The sequence below is a fragment of the Bactrocera latifrons genome, unplaced genomic scaffold, assembly GCF_001853355.1.
Source record: "Bactrocera latifrons isolate USDA-ARS-PBARC rearing strain unplaced genomic scaffold, ASM185335v1 scaffold_316, whole genome shotgun sequence".
Lineage (NCBI taxonomy): Eukaryota > Metazoa > Arthropoda > Insecta > Diptera > Tephritidae > Bactrocera > Bactrocera latifrons.
In genome coordinates, this window is record NW_017536808.1 from 163778 (window position 1) to 180845 (window position 17068).

The following is a 17068-nucleotide window of genomic DNA, read 5'->3' on the forward strand; positions in this document are numbered from 1 at the left end:
GTTTTTTCTTTTTTTTATATTCACAGCAAAATGGAAATCCCAACAAATTGCAGTTTTTGCAAGCAAGACAACCTCACGAATATCAACCCTGAGTATATTAGAGGAGTTAAGGTTCGTTTATGCGAAGCAAATGTGGATGACAAGTTAAAATTCTTAAGGTAGGCACACACTTTTATTTAATATTTGTTTATTTTTTTTTTGAAATTCAAAAACGAAGAAGCTCTTGGCATGTTTTTATAATATAAAATCAACTAGATATTTCCTCATTAAATATTTTGCAAAAAAAAATTTTTTTGCAAGAAATACATACTTTCCATTGCCCTCGTTTCGTATGAATAAAATATTAACAGAACAATTGCAAGCGATTGTTTGTGTGTGCCACGCAAAGTGCACACTGTCATCGTTATCGGCGTCATTGCCGTCATCGGTGCATTCATCGTCACGAGCACGACTATCAGCAGCAGGCATTGCATGCATGGCGACGTCACCGCTGGCATTGCCATTATTGCTCCAACAACACCAACGTCATCATCACTGCACTTCGTGTCCGCTATAATTACAGACACACAAACACAGGCGCCCATTTACGCTCAGTTCGAAGGCATTTCATTGCGGTGCTTCCATGTGCTGTTAGATAAAATACTCAGACCTTGTTTGGTTATTGCGCACGATTATTTGCTACATTAAATGATTTTGTTTTTATTATTGTCGCTGCCATTGTTGTTAAACATTAATCTGTCTGGTAAGCATGTAAGAAAATTGATTTAATATACAATGTGCACACACATAAACGCGCAGGTTATACTAATAAAAGATTTTTCTAAAGATTTTAATTTCAAAAACTAAATAAATATTCCTTCACTTATTATTTTTACGTAAAGGATATGCTTATGAACATTTATAGAGTCACTCATACGCCGGGTGGCACAAATTTCTTTGTTGTTCTTCACATAATAGTTGTCTGTTTAAGTAATCCTTGATACAATAATTAAATAAGAGTATTTCAACGCACAACTTTATCGAAACATGTATACATACCATATATATGTATATACATTAATTCAGTTATTAAAGTAAATGAATTTAAAACATTTTTGGAAAAAAAACTCTTCATATTTTGGTGAAAATACATTTCATTACTACAATTTGCATACTCACCTGCACACGAGTGCATATGCTGGCACCGGCGTGCATGCGCTCTTGTACCCGTTGGAGCTGTCATGCATAAAATTGCAGAGGGCATAATTGGCGTAATACCTTTTAACATTTTCCGCCTGTGGTTAGCATAAATTATGGGGGTCCATTTCGAGTGAGTGACTGCGGCATGGCCCAGAGTACTGCACACCGAAGTAACGTTAGTTGAATCAGTTGAGTGAAGCTAACGGTTAATTTCGACCGCAGTGTTATTTTCAATAACTTCAGGTTATAATAGAATATTGCACAGTGTTGGTGTTTATGTATATCTGGTTCACTGCTTTTAAAATACCTGCGATTTGAAGTTCTGCGAGTGTGACTATCAGCTATTTGGTATGACACCTTTCAATATACACACATACTTATGCCTATTTTAGCCTCCAACCAATATGCATATGTATAAGACTATAATGCCCTCAATACCGTTAAGAAATCAAAAGCTTACTTCACGCATTTCATGCACGTCCAATGTATATAGCTTACGTAAATGAAATGAGTCAACAAATATTTCGCCTGTTGATCAAACGCCACTAACCGATCACACCCCCAATCCAATCACTTGCAAATTTATAACATTCTTGTCACATGAGAAACGCTTGAGTTGCGTGGCAAAGCGGTCATTTGACAATGAAGTCCGAGCCGCTACACAAAAGCAAAGCATACGCAGATAAGATTTCGAGTGAAAATGCCTTTCTGCCAATTATTATTACCAACATGCAAACATTGCTATCTAAGCACCCACATACACACATATACGCTARAGCAGACATATTTCTTGTTGGCGCCACAGGTACTTAAGAAATGCGATTACTGTCAGTTAAGTCTATTGACGTGCATATCTATCGCTACAAACATACACGCACATTTAGTGTAAGTATATAATATTTGCTCAGATATTTCGAAATATTCGAGTAATGACATTTAATTTTTGGCCAAATGTCATTGTACAGTATACTCGTATACGCTGGGATGAGTATTAAACTCTGTATTAGAAAGTCATACGTGTACATAATATATATAAATACTTACCGATTTTTGTAGAATATGAAATGTAATTTGACCGTTAACTTTATAACTACATATATATATAGTATGCAATCATCTGCGGGTTAGGGGAGCGTATGAGTGATTTCGAAAGTTTTCGCACAGCCTCAAACCTGCTCAAATGCTAATGGCAAATATTCCACGGAGTATACGAAATCATATCTGGATACGGCATGAGATGCCGTTATCATTCTTAAAATAAATGCTGCCAGAATCATATAATTCTTTTGTAAATTTCTGAGAAAAATTTCTTTTTTAATATAATAAATAATATTTTTGGCGATGAAGATTAACCCGATACTAAAATGTTTGCATTCCTTTCGACACAAATTCAAGACATTTCTCAATAACGTGGAGTCGTTGCGTGCTGCTCCCAATGTACACATCTGCTTAAACACAGTTATATGTTACAAGGCACAAGGCGTACAAGTAAAGGAACAAATTCATTTAGATCTATGCACATCTGTCAAGTGCTTGTGTACAAATATTATCTAGCGTAGATAATGTGTTCTAAATAAGCATGATTATGTAACACCACACACATACATACATTTCACATGAGTACACATCATTTCGCGTCTAATCGTATGCTTCCATTTCGGAATACACATATGTGTATATGTTTGACATCACTTCAATTGATTTAGACTGACGATGACCTCCATGCTGGCCAACAACAAAGGTGGCATGCTTTTATAATAAGAAACAAATGCCGCCATGACAAGCAATCAAACCTACATAAAGTTGATTTTATGTTTATTTTGTAAGATTTAAAAACAAAAAAATCCAAATTTTTTATATTCAATGACAAATTCCACTGTTTCAGAGAAACCAAGTGCATACCTGGCCGTGTGTATAGTACGGATATACACTTATTTACATTCAGTTTATATACATATACATATGTATGTACATTTGACATATGTAGGCATGAAGGTACAGTGAAAAAAAAAAAAACGCTTTACAACAGTGTAAAATGTGATTACGAACACGAAATTCCAAAACGCTTACGATAACAGCGTCATCACTTGAAAATGTTCACAATAAGCCCGTCGCCAAACGTTGATACTACGAACAAACACAACAACAAAAACAACGAAAGAGACACAGAACTGAAGTCGAACCAAATAACAAAGTCTTGTCATATACATACATACATACCATATGCAAGGGCATGAGCATACGTACATACMTACACGAAATAAGTAGACACAGCTAAACACACACATACCCACAGTTGAGGCATTTCAAATATTAATTCATAAATTCGTCCAACGCATAGACCATATTCACTTCCACCACATCCACATATTACCTAAATACCGCTTTGTCTGTATGTACGCATTGCACAAACGCTTCATGTAAACCCCAATGTATGTGTTTGTGTGTGTGTGAGTGCGCGTATATCTGGCAGGCRCATTTGCTGTGGAATGCGGTTTTGTAACTTCTAAAATGAATTTCTCAAGTAAAACGGTTAAAGCGTCGAATGTCGAAGGCTATCCACCATCATGGCAACCAAAACATTGTGCAGGCGACTGAAGAGCAGAGAGAAAGTCACTTAGGCATTCATGTGAGAGTGTGTAGATAGAATGAGCGGATATTTTCCCATCTTTATGTTTTACATTGTACCTTCCATGCTCGCTTCGTGTGATGTCTTCTGCAATTGCCTATTCGACTGACCGTTAGCCAACACGTTCTCCTACTCGCTCCTCTTCCATAATGCGATCTTACCATAAATATATTATATCGGACTTTTTAAGTGACTGGCTCCAGTTAAGTTAATGTAACTGATGAGTTCATTATCATGTCATCATATCATGTTAGAGGTACTCCTAGTTACATACAAACTTGTACTGGTTTCRTTACAGAAATCAACGAGTAATCAYATTCTAATCGGACTATTTCCAAATATTAACCATTGACGTGATTTAAGTATTTAATAATATCTTTATGTCGCTTGAAAACCGAATATCGAATATAACTGCAAAGTGAACTGAACTTGAAAACCAACCCTCAAGTTTGACTCTCTGTGAAAAGTCTGGCTTGATGTTTCTGCTCTCTTGCTGTGTATCTTTTAAGTCAGATTGAGGCAAACCGATGCGTCATTTGATAAAAGTCAGGTTTACCTTCAAGATTTCTGTAAAGAGAGGGTGAGACACAGAGTGAGAATGTGAGAGAGGCGTTGAGCGTAAAAACTGAAAGAGTTTGTGTCGCTTTGGAAGAAGGTATAAAGTCGAAGACCACCGCTTTATGTGYTGAATACAATGCTCGCGACAGACTGCAAACGACATCTGTCAAATATTAAAATACACACGTTCTTATGGACGGACCTATTTTAACAGCTGCACGACTACACGTCGGCATTCCGACAGTTGTCGTTCTCGCTAACTTCAATTTTATCCTATATTTGCCAACGACAGTAGAGCTGACAGTAGAATGGAAGATAGAGAGATGAGGTAGAGTGGTGATGCCACTAATATGTAAAATTACTCAAAGCTYTAACAAACAAATAAATKAACCTATTTACTTATTTTTTGCTTAAAAATTTCACTTTGAACAAAAWATTAAAATTTCATTGAAGTGCAAGGTATTAGTACGGCCACAACGAAATTGKGTACATGCAAAATGGACAAMTGCGTTGTTTTGTGTACATGYCGGCCATTGTTRYGTTGCTGCCCTCTCACAAACGTTCATGTAGTAGGATTCACAACGCCATTTTCAGTTCATTATCGTGCTGCTGCAGTCTGTCGCGAGCATTGTGTTCCGCACTTTATTTGTATACAAGTATGCGCCTTTGTATGTATGTAATGGATATGAGGAGTTGAGAACTGAGACACCACGAGTGTTCAAGCACAAACACAGAGTGTGTTGTGTTGTAGACAACGCATGGGCATGAAACAGTATATTGAGCGAATGATATTGAAAAGAGCACACGGCCAAAGAATGATTGAATGAAAGAAAATAAACATTTTCATTCAGTAAAAATTCAGTTGTTGCTGCAGCGTGGAACATACTGGCCACAGCCGACGCTAACACCAACAGCACTTAACAGTTACAGAATGAACTGTGTCGTAATAACAACGTCTTAAATGATACACTCGCATACTTTAAGATCTAAAGAAATTATAACGCAAGAACAGCAAGTGTTGAGTGATGGTGAGTGGTGTTAAATGAACGTGACGTTTGGATTTCTAAAACGAAATGCACTAAATACCGACACAAATGTGCCAGGAAATGAACCAGCATGCAGTTGTTAGTGAAAACTTCGCACATGTCACTGTTACTGCGTTTGAGGAAGTGCGAATTGGACATGTATGTATTGCTTATAAGTATGTAAATTGTAAATATGTGTGTGGTTAGTTGTAAGTGAGCTGGCTGCGCAGGAAACAGGATGCATGAGGACTACAGCTGTAACGGGACGTGGATAAGTGTTGGGTGTTGTTGTGATATGTGAACAGCAGCGTGCAAGGTGTGAACTTACCATATTGAAAAATACCGTTAAAGGTATGCTGGAGTACGTTTGAGTAATTGGAATTTAAATTTTTTTCAAGATTTTGCATCAGTATTTAATTATTGCTAATTTTCTACTTTATTAGCATATTTTTGGTGTGCCTATGTGTTACGTAAGAGTTCAATAAGTTTGAGGATGCCTGGAAGGTGTATCTAAAGTCATCCATATGTAGGTGCAATATGTTTGCACAAGTTTTTGTATGTGTGACTGTGCGCCTGTGTGAAAATAAATCTGCGATCTTGCTTGACAGCATTCCACAAACTTACAAAGAAACAAACAAACCGACCAACTTGTACAGAAATACAAACAAGCGCTTGAAAATTAGCAACTACAACASCAGCACCAGCAACAGCAACAATAGCAACATCAACAATATCTTACTTGCGCTACGGTCATATGAATAAGTGGACGATAAGTAAACGAAAACGACGTAGAAAGGTTAAGGTATCTCGCCATTAAGTCACGTCACTACAATGTCGATTCCGAGCTGAATAAGACTCTAGGCGTGACGCATGTGGTAAAATATAGCATTGGATTCCGATTTCGCTTGACTATATCTAGTCTGCGGCCACTCCAACCCGCTACAATGTTACTTGACCGCTTTGTGTACATACATACATACATATCTCCCAACTTACTTACATATGTATGTTGGTATGTTTGTGTGGTTGGAGAAATTTTCAGATTTAGTTTTAGCTTTATTGCTATTTCAGCATTTTGACAACGACAGTAACGGTGAAAGCGGCTCGAAGAATGTGCGGCTGCCAATAAAGAAAGTTTCCGAAGGGGTTGGAGCCAAGGTTGCTAATTTCGTGTGCCAAAAATTGAAAAAAAATAACGGTAAAAAATTTGAAATCGGAAAATTAATTTCTGGAATATCGAATTGAATTTATGGTGGACACCTATAAATAAGGAGTGACAAGGAAAACTTAAAATTCAAGAATACAAATTAAAATATTAAAAAAGCACTAACCTTAATAAAAACAACAACAACAAACACATTTATTTAATATATTTAATATTAATATTTCAAAAAATGTATTTTGCGGCACCACTTTTGAAACATTAATAAAATATATTTAACATAAAAATTATACAACAATCAAACAGCTTTAGGAACAACTATTGTACAGTTTTTATAATTTCAGACGCATCCTAATGCACACCTAATAWATATATAAATACATAAAGCGTGCACACACATTCGTGTCTATTAAGAGCGCGTCCGACTCCATACGTTGCATAGCGTTGTTGTTGTTCTTGTAGTCACTTTGCTGGCAATAAAACACTGGAATGCTGTTCTGTTGCTGCTGCTTCCATCTCACGGATGCTGTGGCTACTCGGCTCTTGCATGCAGTTGTTGCTGYGTTGCTGTCTGGCAGAAATGCAGCCTCACGAGTTCTCATTCATCTTGTTGTTTCAGCTCAACACCACGTAGCTACTGACGGCGTGTATTGCTTCTTCTTGCTCGTCGTCGTCGTCGTCGTCGTCGTTGATCTTGCGCCTTTTATTGCACAGTTATGAGCGCGCTCGTGTGTGGTTATTGTAGACGCTCCGGCATTCATTGACCACTGCTAGGCGTAATTGTTGTTTTTAGTTATTTTGTTGCCACCGCGACTYGAACTGGTTGCTGGCTGCCGMSTGCTAGTTGCATTCTTGCGAGCACAACGACTGCAAAACGACMATGCCAACATCAACGAAAGCATGCCATTCTATATAAAACTAACAGTCTGAAATAGTACGCAGGCGGACTGACGACTGCGTCAGACGGACATATAAACGGAYTTACTTGCATACACACATATAAATACATGTGTTTGCAACAGAAACTCGTTGAACGACAGTACGATGGACAGACAGTAAGGCTGGCAGGCATGCAAAGAGACTGACTGATCTTGCTGACTCGCTGACTTGTTGCCTAGCCAGTTCTGCTGGTTGTTAGTATGCAGCGCGGCTCTCCAGTTACTAGCGTGTGCTTGTGTATTGTGCATGTGTGAATCCTCGTCTACGTGTGTGTGTGTGTGTGTGTTGGTGTGCAGAATGAAATTGATTGAACATTCCTGAGTCGTGAGTCACCGCCGAACCATCTCTAGCCAGTTTTCTAGCCAGCTATGCATGAGTTACCATGTTGCTGGCAGCAGTGCGGAGACCTTAGCGCAATCAAAGAAGAGTCAGCCAGTGCAGAACAATCAATATGATGCTGTAAGTAATGGAATGTGCTTATCGTTGTTGTTGTTGTTGTTGCTACCGCTGTTCACTCACTGCTGCTGCTGCTGCGGCCACCTTAGATGTTTGTGGTGAATAATGGTGCTGATGATGAAGCCAAATGAAGTGGAATTTTTATTATACAGCCTTGTGCTTCCCATTACTGCCACATGCATAAAGGCTTCGCATGGCAGTAAATGTACTCAATGAAAATTGAATGATATATTAGTGTGTGCGGGGGCGTGCAATCGTTGAAACTAAAAAAAAAAAAATAGAAAGTTGACTTTTTCTAAATATCGCATTTGGAAAAACTTTTCAAATCAATGGCTTGTGGGGTCTGTTTAGGATCTCTAGACTCTAGATTGTAATTAGCSCAAGCACTGGAAACTTTGACTCACAGAACTAGCCTTTCATTACGTTAGTTCTGGTCACGTTTGTAATACTAAGTTCGTTTGAAATGAATTTGAATTTGAGTCATGATTCGTTTTTCCCACAATTGTTGGTGTGATGGCCATTACTCATCTGTTATGGAAACTYTCAGCGTCATTTTTGTTCAAACTTGTTGGATTTATAACTGGATATAGAATTAGCTGACACAAATATTGCTATATGATTTAGTTAAACCGAAATCTCTAAATTTGATTTCAATAGATCAAATCTGAAATCCGTTTCTCCTAACTGCTTCCATTGAAATAGTCAACTGGAATTTTTTAAATGAATTTTTTTATATGGTGGTCGAAAAAGTCTTTGCCCACTCTTCGCGTGAATTTGTTGAATGGCAGCATAAATTTGTCACAAATAGGTAAAATGATAAATATGCTTGAAACAACCAGCGCGCAATCCGATCTATTAATATGTGACGGCAGTGTGTGTTGTATGTATGTAACAAATATATGTGAGTAGTTACACCGGTTAAGGGTATTGATTTCAAAGAAGTCAAAGTAATCGATATGTCTGTTCGCCGGAATAACAGTTTACAATGCAGCAGTGCGCGCACTGACCGAAAGAGATATGGAAACAGAAACAGCAAAAGTCAATCACCAGTATGGAATGCCAACGCATTGAATTGAAAGTCAAGTCGAGTCCCTAAGCAGCGAGTCAAGGCGAATAACTCTAAATTGTGAGGAGAAGGTTGGTGAGGGGGGCAGGTAGATCGGTATGTTGGTATAAGTAGTGGAGACGAAATGGCAAGCCAATAAGAGTCAACAAACGGACTTGTTTACTGCTGCGCATACACACACACACACACATACACTCGTGCTCGCAGTCAAATATTTGTGCTACTTACATACCAAAACCAGATTATGAGAAAGAATGAAAATAACAACAACAATGCAGACGAAAAAAAGTCGAACACACCGACAATTCGTTGGAAAGACCAATGACTACAACTAACTAAAAGGCAAACCGTAAGCAGTCGAACGGAACGAATTAAAAACGACGCTCGTAGCTGCTGGTCTATGAGGTAGGTGAAGTAGTGGAGGTGGCGGCGACGGCGGCTTTTATTTGTTTGGACAAACTTACAAAAATTCTACTTTCTTGGGTTAATGAAAATGAACCAAGTCATAAATAAGTTTGTGTGTGTGTGTGTGTGTTTGTGTGCATGGGTAGAAATAAAGTGAAGTTAACAGTGAGTGGCGACCACAAAATTGATAACGTCAGCAGAATGAAGTCAATTGATGTTGGCGATGGCATAATCAAACACAAATGCGGCACATGCAYACGATGGCTGGCAGAGTAACGGTAAAGTAAGCACTTAATCAATGAAATGCAACTTGAAGCGTAAAATACTCAAAAACAAAAATTTAAGAGGGGAAGCATAAAAAGTGTAGCATACACACTTTTGTTACTTTCTGAGCGGTCTATGCCATGTGACCAATTACAGTAATTTATAATTTTATTATTATTGAATATCAGGCAACAAAGAAATGTGTATTCAGTCGGAGAATTAAGCTTTCTTGCTGTGCAATTTGTAACAAATTCCTGGCTATGCGAGAGTTCAGTTGCGGACGATCACACGGTTATGCGATATATATTACCCCGGCAACCCTCGGCAGATTTCTTTAAATCGCAGAGGATAAAATATCCTGAATATATATGAAAAATAAAAATTACTGAGTTTTTTCAAAGCTGTGCTTAATGCTTACATCATTTAAAAATGGAAAGGAGCACCAGAAATTCAATACCAGCATATTTAGTATGGTGAAACATTTCAATTAATTTTTGTTAAATTGAATTCTAATGAAAGTTTTCTATGTATAGCGCAAAATTCAGCTCAATGTCCACGTTTCTTGAAAACTGTTGCATAGTTTGTGGCGCTAWAACCCACGTGTTATGTTATTTGTGATCTTCATACAGGAAGCTAGCGAGGATGGTGGAAAATTATAACGCAAATAAAATTKCGTGTGGCACGGTAATTTACTATATATCGCTTATTAAGCATATAAGTTTGAAATTATTTACTAGCAGTGCCAAGTGCATGTCCATAACTGGGAAACTGTTGCAACTTCATTCAATTAAGCTATGCTGCACCTCGATTCAAGCACGCTGCATGTATATGTGTGTGTGTGTATGCTCAGGCACACAGATTCAGGCCAAAGCGTGTACTTGCCGCCGCCATGTGTGTATGTGTGTGGGTATTAATGTGTTAGTCTGAGCTGGTGGCAGCAGCGCGCAGTAATAAAATGAAATATGCGAATGAACGGACGGATAGATAGTAGACGAGTGAGTGAATGAATAAATGAATGAAAGAATGTTGACCTAATTTCGTTTATATGTTTATTTTACACACATTTCTTTTTTATTTCTAGCTTCATTTGATGTGCCTGTTGCTTGTTGGTCTCACTTGTTGCCATTTAGTGGCTTGGTGTTGTTGTTACTTTCATGCGGCGGCGCTATCATCGATTGGTAAGCTTAACATATACCACACAAACATATATATTTTTATATATGTATGTATTTACACACACTTACATATAAAACGACACCTTCCGTCACCCCTTTGCGAGCGTACGCAGATCTTTTCCGAGCCACTAYAGCAACAGCTATGTGGCGAAATGAAAAAGCGAAAAAATACTCATACTTACACAGACGAACCAAGAAGAAGAAGCGGAAAACGAAATAAATATCTTAGAGCGAATACCCACACACACAGCCAGCAAGCATATCATCACACACGAACACTATGCGCTTGTTTTTGTGATTATTGTTTGAATAAGGCACAGTGAAAGAGGCAACAACAGCAATCAATATATGTTTGAGTACACATACAGCCGTACACAGCCAGACACACGCACACACACATGTATGTAAGCGATAGAAATGAAGAAATGAATTGTTTTCATTAGACACTTTTTTATTTTTATTGGATTGACACGATCCACAGTTGGAGCTGTGCTTCTGAACATTGCGAGTGGTTTTCTTAGCTGTGACAGCCAACAGCCGACAGCCCGCTTCACAAACAAAAAATAAATAAAAATGAAAATAAATAACAAAGAAGTCAAAATAAAGCAGACACCGCCGAAGTATTTACATTTTTTCCGCTGAACTTTCTTTCTGCTGCTCAATCTTTCAAATTTCGCGAATAGCAGTGCTTTTTTTTTTGTTTTTTTTGTTTTTCGCCTTATGTGAACAAAGTGTTGCGCTAAGTGCTTGATTAGCATATGTACTCGCCTACATAATAATTCGCACAAATGTAGAATTGTGGATAGAAATAAAAGTGTACTTTTGAGCTAACTTATGATATGATTGAGGATGTGTGACTTTCCTTGTGCAAATACATGTGCCATACATGTACATATGTATGCAAGTGTGTGTGTGTGTGCAAGAATTTAAGACATAGCATTGACGATCGCATAACCACTCGCCGTCTGGAAGTAGCCCCACGTGCCGACGTCGGCGACTGACCTACTTAAATATTTTACTGATGCGCACTCGGCAGCGGCAGCGCCACCTCACATGCACGCACTCACACACGCACACCGATTTTTATGAACTCGTTAGCGGCGGTATGTATGTAAGTAGACTAGTACACATTAAATAATATTAACTTTCAAACATTGGAGCATTTATATAACAACAATTTGCGTTGTGGGAAAATCGGTTTTTGTAGCTTTCCAAAATGACTCAGCAGCAATTAGGATTGGAATGTGTCAGTTCTTTCTCTCTCATTCGATGTTCACGACTTAATCTTCATGTGCGACTAAATGACAGTGTTCAGCATAATTGTGAATTTTGAATTGTTTGATGCTTTSAGAAACGTGAGATATCTACAACTTACAAGAGGAAACAGCAATGGAAKTATAAAAATAAAGAATTTGCTCCAAATCTGGGAGGAGAYTACTTTGAAGGAGATGAAATGTTCAAAATTCACCTTTCAATTTGATCACAGGAGTATTATTGTTAGTTATGGTATAAACTTCACTTTATTTTACTCCTCTGCAATCGTTTCCACCAACTTCTGTGAATTTGTGGCTTCGCCCTGGTTATAGTTAATAAAAGTAATTACAAATAATTATAAATTTATTTTATTAAAATTTAATTGTCTTACAATCAGGTTCTAATCTGCAGCTTTACCATAAACATTAGTATAAAGACTAAGATACTAAGAATTTAATAGAAGGCGATCTGGGTACTCTCTAAGCTTAATGAAATGGTCAGTTTCTGCATGCCACAACGACTTTCAATCGTTCTTATTATACATTAGTGGCATTCAAGAATAAAGGACTAGAACCCTCTAGAATACTGGCAGCTATAGTCCACCGGTTCGGTCGCCTTTGTAAGGTTTATATGGAAAAGTAAAATTTACATCTGAAAACATTAAAATAACATTGGCATTTTAGTTACTCCATCATTGCAAAGAACATTTCAAGTAACACCATTGAACCCGGTCTCATGTGCAGCGAAACGAATGTGCTCACTTCGTTCAACTACTAAGAATATTCGTTGCGCAGACACGTGCACAAAAATATTTGTTGCATGCGCTGCAAAGAGCCAACAGTCAGCACCAGCACGCTGTTCTTATCGCTGTCCAGCGATCGTCGTTGTTGTAGTTGCCTTTGCTGCATATKTTCTGTTGATTGCAATTGCATAAATGGGGAGCGTTCTGGAATGTGGCAAATCCAGTTTCTCACCTTCAATGCGACCCGGCAAGCGGACATGTGGTATAAGCCAGCAAATAGTCTTTAGACTCCGACAGRCTTCTCACTGGTGTGTTGCAAGCATGTTGCATGTGGCTCTTTACTGGCGGCATGTTCCTAGACTTTTTATTACAAAAATTGCATTTAATTTCATGCYTTGTGCATGTGCTTGTGTGTGTATGTGGGCGTGCGACTGTGTTTGTGTGTCTCGTGCAGCGCTCTCCTGAYCGAAGTCGTCAGTTGTGGCTTTCTTTTCGTATGAGAATGGACTCTGTGGACTCTTGCAGCAAATATCGCCAACTCAGTAATGTTGTTGTTGCTGCACTAAGTAGCTTCCGCCGTTGAAATGCTCATCTCTCACATTGTTGGTATGTTTGTTTACAAGCACGTTTCGTTGATGTTTGCTTTAATTCTTTTATGTTGTTGCTATTGTTATTTGATGCTTTTATATTGTTTCCATGAATCACKTAATATTGCCTGCAACAGTGCTCCTTGAGTGTCTGCGTGTGTGTGTGTGTGTGTGAGTAGTTGCAGTTGCTGCTTGATAATTATTATTTTGTTTAAGTGGCTGGGCGCAGTTGGCGCTAGCGCCACGGAACTCCYACATATGGCATTTGCGTTTACAGTTCGAACTCATATTGTGGGTCATTATTTATTTTGTAAGGGCCTAAGCAACACACTAACTTGTACTTAGATTCTTGTTATTCTTATTATAAATGCATAATTATTGCGTTGAGGTAAAATTTTTTTGATGAAGAAGATTTCCTGATTTGATAAACTTATTTTTATTCATTTATTTTATTACATTAGGAAACTTATAACAATAATCGGCAATTTGTAAAGGAATACTATAATTTATTAAAGAATAAATCGACTCTATTCGTGGGAAACACATACAAATTCACGACAGAAACCGTGCAAAAGTGCGATCTCTCTCAAGAATCTTATTGTAAAATAAGGAATGCGCGTGAACTACATAAAATTACGAATCACAAACGAAAAAGGTGAATCAACTAAAACATAACAGAGTTAACGAAAACATAAAATCACGCACATCTGCGAAAGCGTGTGGTAAAAATAAAAAGGAAACTAAACTAAACGAATAATAAAATGAAAACAATAAAATAATTAAATTAAAACTAATTTATTAAAATTAAAAACCGAAATCGGCAAAATAAAATCATTGTACAAATTGATTTACAAATGTATGTGGTAAGTTTGGTTATTTGATTGGAGGTGAATACATTTTCGATTCGCTTCGATGCGCTACATCAATCGAGCTTACTCGGAAGCTGTCTTTGCCTATAAATGCCAATCGCCCGCGTTTGTAAAACCTTATATACACAAACACATACGTGCATASAWACATACATACATAAATAAAGTGCGTAAATACTGCGGAGAATCTGATTACACACATATAAAGTGAACATGTGCCTGCTGGTGTGTGGCTCGATTGTTTGATGTGATCTGAACTGATTTCATATGCGATTTGATTTGAACACAAAACCGGTTTTCGATTTGATTTGGCTGTTTCTTCAACAAGTGAGATCATTTTGAAAGCTGATTTTGTCAATGAATTCAACATTAATAACCCCCAACTATATTATAATTAATTATATGWTTGTGAACATAATATACGATTGTGGTACATATGTATTCGTTGTATACGTAACGGTGCTACAAAGACCATGCCTAGTTGCGCGTCTTACCATTGTTGATATTTTTAATGACGGAGGCAGCAAACGTTAACCGTTCGCGTCAATAGCTTTGAAAAAGCCCATATAGCTAAGACAAAGAGAATAGAGAATAGACAAAAACAAAAATGGGAATGTAAAACTTTGAACTTTAGCCGACAAAATATTGGGAAATTTTCGGTTAAGTATTTGTGTGTGAACTTACAGTGGCGGTTATCTAAATGCCTACAATTTTTTTTTTGTTTTGTTTGTGTTTGCATGGGTTTCGTGAAGCAAAAAGCGTGAAGGGAAATGTGGATTTTTCGACCAAAAATGGTGAGATTTTGGTGATAATTTTCTGACGTTGTGTTTTTTAAAATAGTTGTAATTGACAATAAAAAAAAAAAGTCGTTCAAGTCCTTGTAAATTAYATCTTGAAAATCTGTTTTAAATTTAATTAAGAGCGGTTAAGTAGTTTGGGATAAATCTTGACCACCAACTTCGAGAGAAACGCGTTTAAAGTTTTCAAGGCTATATTTCCAAAACTGTTACTCAGATCAGCTTGAGAATTTATAACTAGAATAGTATTAAATAAGATAATAAAAAAAATCTTCTTTTGTTCCGTAAAAATCCATGTAAAYCTTTAATCTGAAAAATAGGGGTCCACTAACATTTACTCATTTCTGTCACGTAAAAAATATAAGCATTTTCATTATTTTCCACATAAATTGCTAAAACACTTTTTTATTATGGTTGGTAAGGGGCTCTCTTAGCCACCGTACAAGTGACTATGAAGTGATTTCCTTAAGAAAATTAAATACTAAAGACTCTGTATAATATGGATCACAGTTCTGTTTTTTGACAGACAAGTTTCCCTAGCAATATTGTTAAAACTTAAATCCTTTTCGGTTCTTGGAAATTAGAAGGGTCTTGCTATTGACAATGGCTGAATCTATTTCTTTATRGTTTACTTAATATGTAGTAATCCAGCAAATATAAAACATTATATACTACTATGCGCGTGTTTTTTGAACCGGTAAATTTTTTTCTGCAAGTTGGTATGTAGTATTTTTAATATGTCTGAATTTATTGAACAAAGAAGTGCGATAATGCACCATCTCATWCTACATTGGTTATTCGTGATCATTTCGCCACATTCTCAACAAATAACGTGCCGCAACCAACGCATTCGCCTGATTTATTTTCGTGTAACATATGGCTATTCAGCAAATTCACATGACCACTCCGAGGATATCGTTTTACTCAATTAAGGATATAAAAGCTGAATCGAAGAAGGCTCTGATGCCCACCACGACGGAGGATTTTTCCAAATGCTATGATGGAGGGGATTACTTTAAAGGAGATGAAATGGAAAGTTCAATTTGAGCACAGTGGTATATGATCTTAATATTATATCTATGAAGAATGCAAAATAGTTTCTTGTAAATACAAATCTAGAGCAGTAGAATTTAAGATATTCATAAAACTAGTGGAGTTAGAGGCATCTAAAGTTCAGTTGTTAATAAAAAATGGCATTATTAGGAAAACTCTGTTAGGAATTTTGTAGTAAATATTTTGTGGTAGAAAGGGCTTTAATAATAATGTCACAGAAAACTAGGAGTKATAGAGAAGTAGTCGGATTATTAATATTGATATAATAATCGACCTTAAGCAGGCTAGCTTCATAGCCGTTCCTGCGAGATAACAAATAGAGACAAGGGAAGCGTAGAACACATCACAGCAATAATTCTGGATTTGTGTGTAAAGTTTTGGTCGACAAGCCCACCGAAGTTACAAACTCTAATTGATAATAATTGAAAATTGGGGGATAAGCTTTTTTCCAAACTAAAAAAAAGCTACAACCCATACATACCCATTAAGTTATTAAGATTGTGTGCCGGACTTTGGCGATAGGTTGATGGATATCAGTTGAGACTGCTTCTAGTTTAATCCGACTGACAAAAACAATTACAAAATTTATAATGATATTTAATGGTTCGTGTCCTTTAAATGAATCTATGCTGGTTAATTGAAGTCAAAAGTTGAAACTTCTAAAAAAATTTTTTTGTGTCATAGTTGAAAATATTGGTATTTTTACCACATTCGAATATAAACGGGTGTGCATAAATAACCCCAACTGACAACTAGGTTAAAGTTAATCCCGAAACCACAACCTAGTTTAAATTTACAACTAAAGAATAATATATACATATGATTCTTATTAAAAGACAGACTTTTGCAAAAATCCTYGAAMATAATTTCTTAGAATTAACTTATCGCTATCATCAATAAAACACAAC

At 36.9% G+C, this 17068-nt stretch overlaps 1 protein-coding gene across 4 annotated transcripts in view; it reads left to right on the forward strand.

Moving 5' to 3' along the window:
• LOC108970940 overlaps positions 1-14093 on the forward strand; it is a 32559-nt gene extending 18466 nt beyond the window's left edge. For 2 of the 4 annotated variants that reach the window (XM_018936672.1, XM_018936674.1), the window contains 2 exons: positions 27-158; positions 13903-14093. In XM_018936672.1, the coding sequence (XP_018792217.1) occupies positions 27-158; positions 13903-13933 (163 nt within the window). In that variant the 3' untranslated portion in view covers positions 13934-14093. Of the gene's footprint in view, positions 1-26; positions 159-5158; positions 5551-10764; positions 11259-11339; positions 11521-13902 lie in introns of those variants that run through there. The other 2 variants (XR_001993512.1, XR_001993513.1) reach the window with 2 other exon arrangements.
• The last annotated feature ends 2975 nt before the right edge of the window (positions 14094-17068 follow it).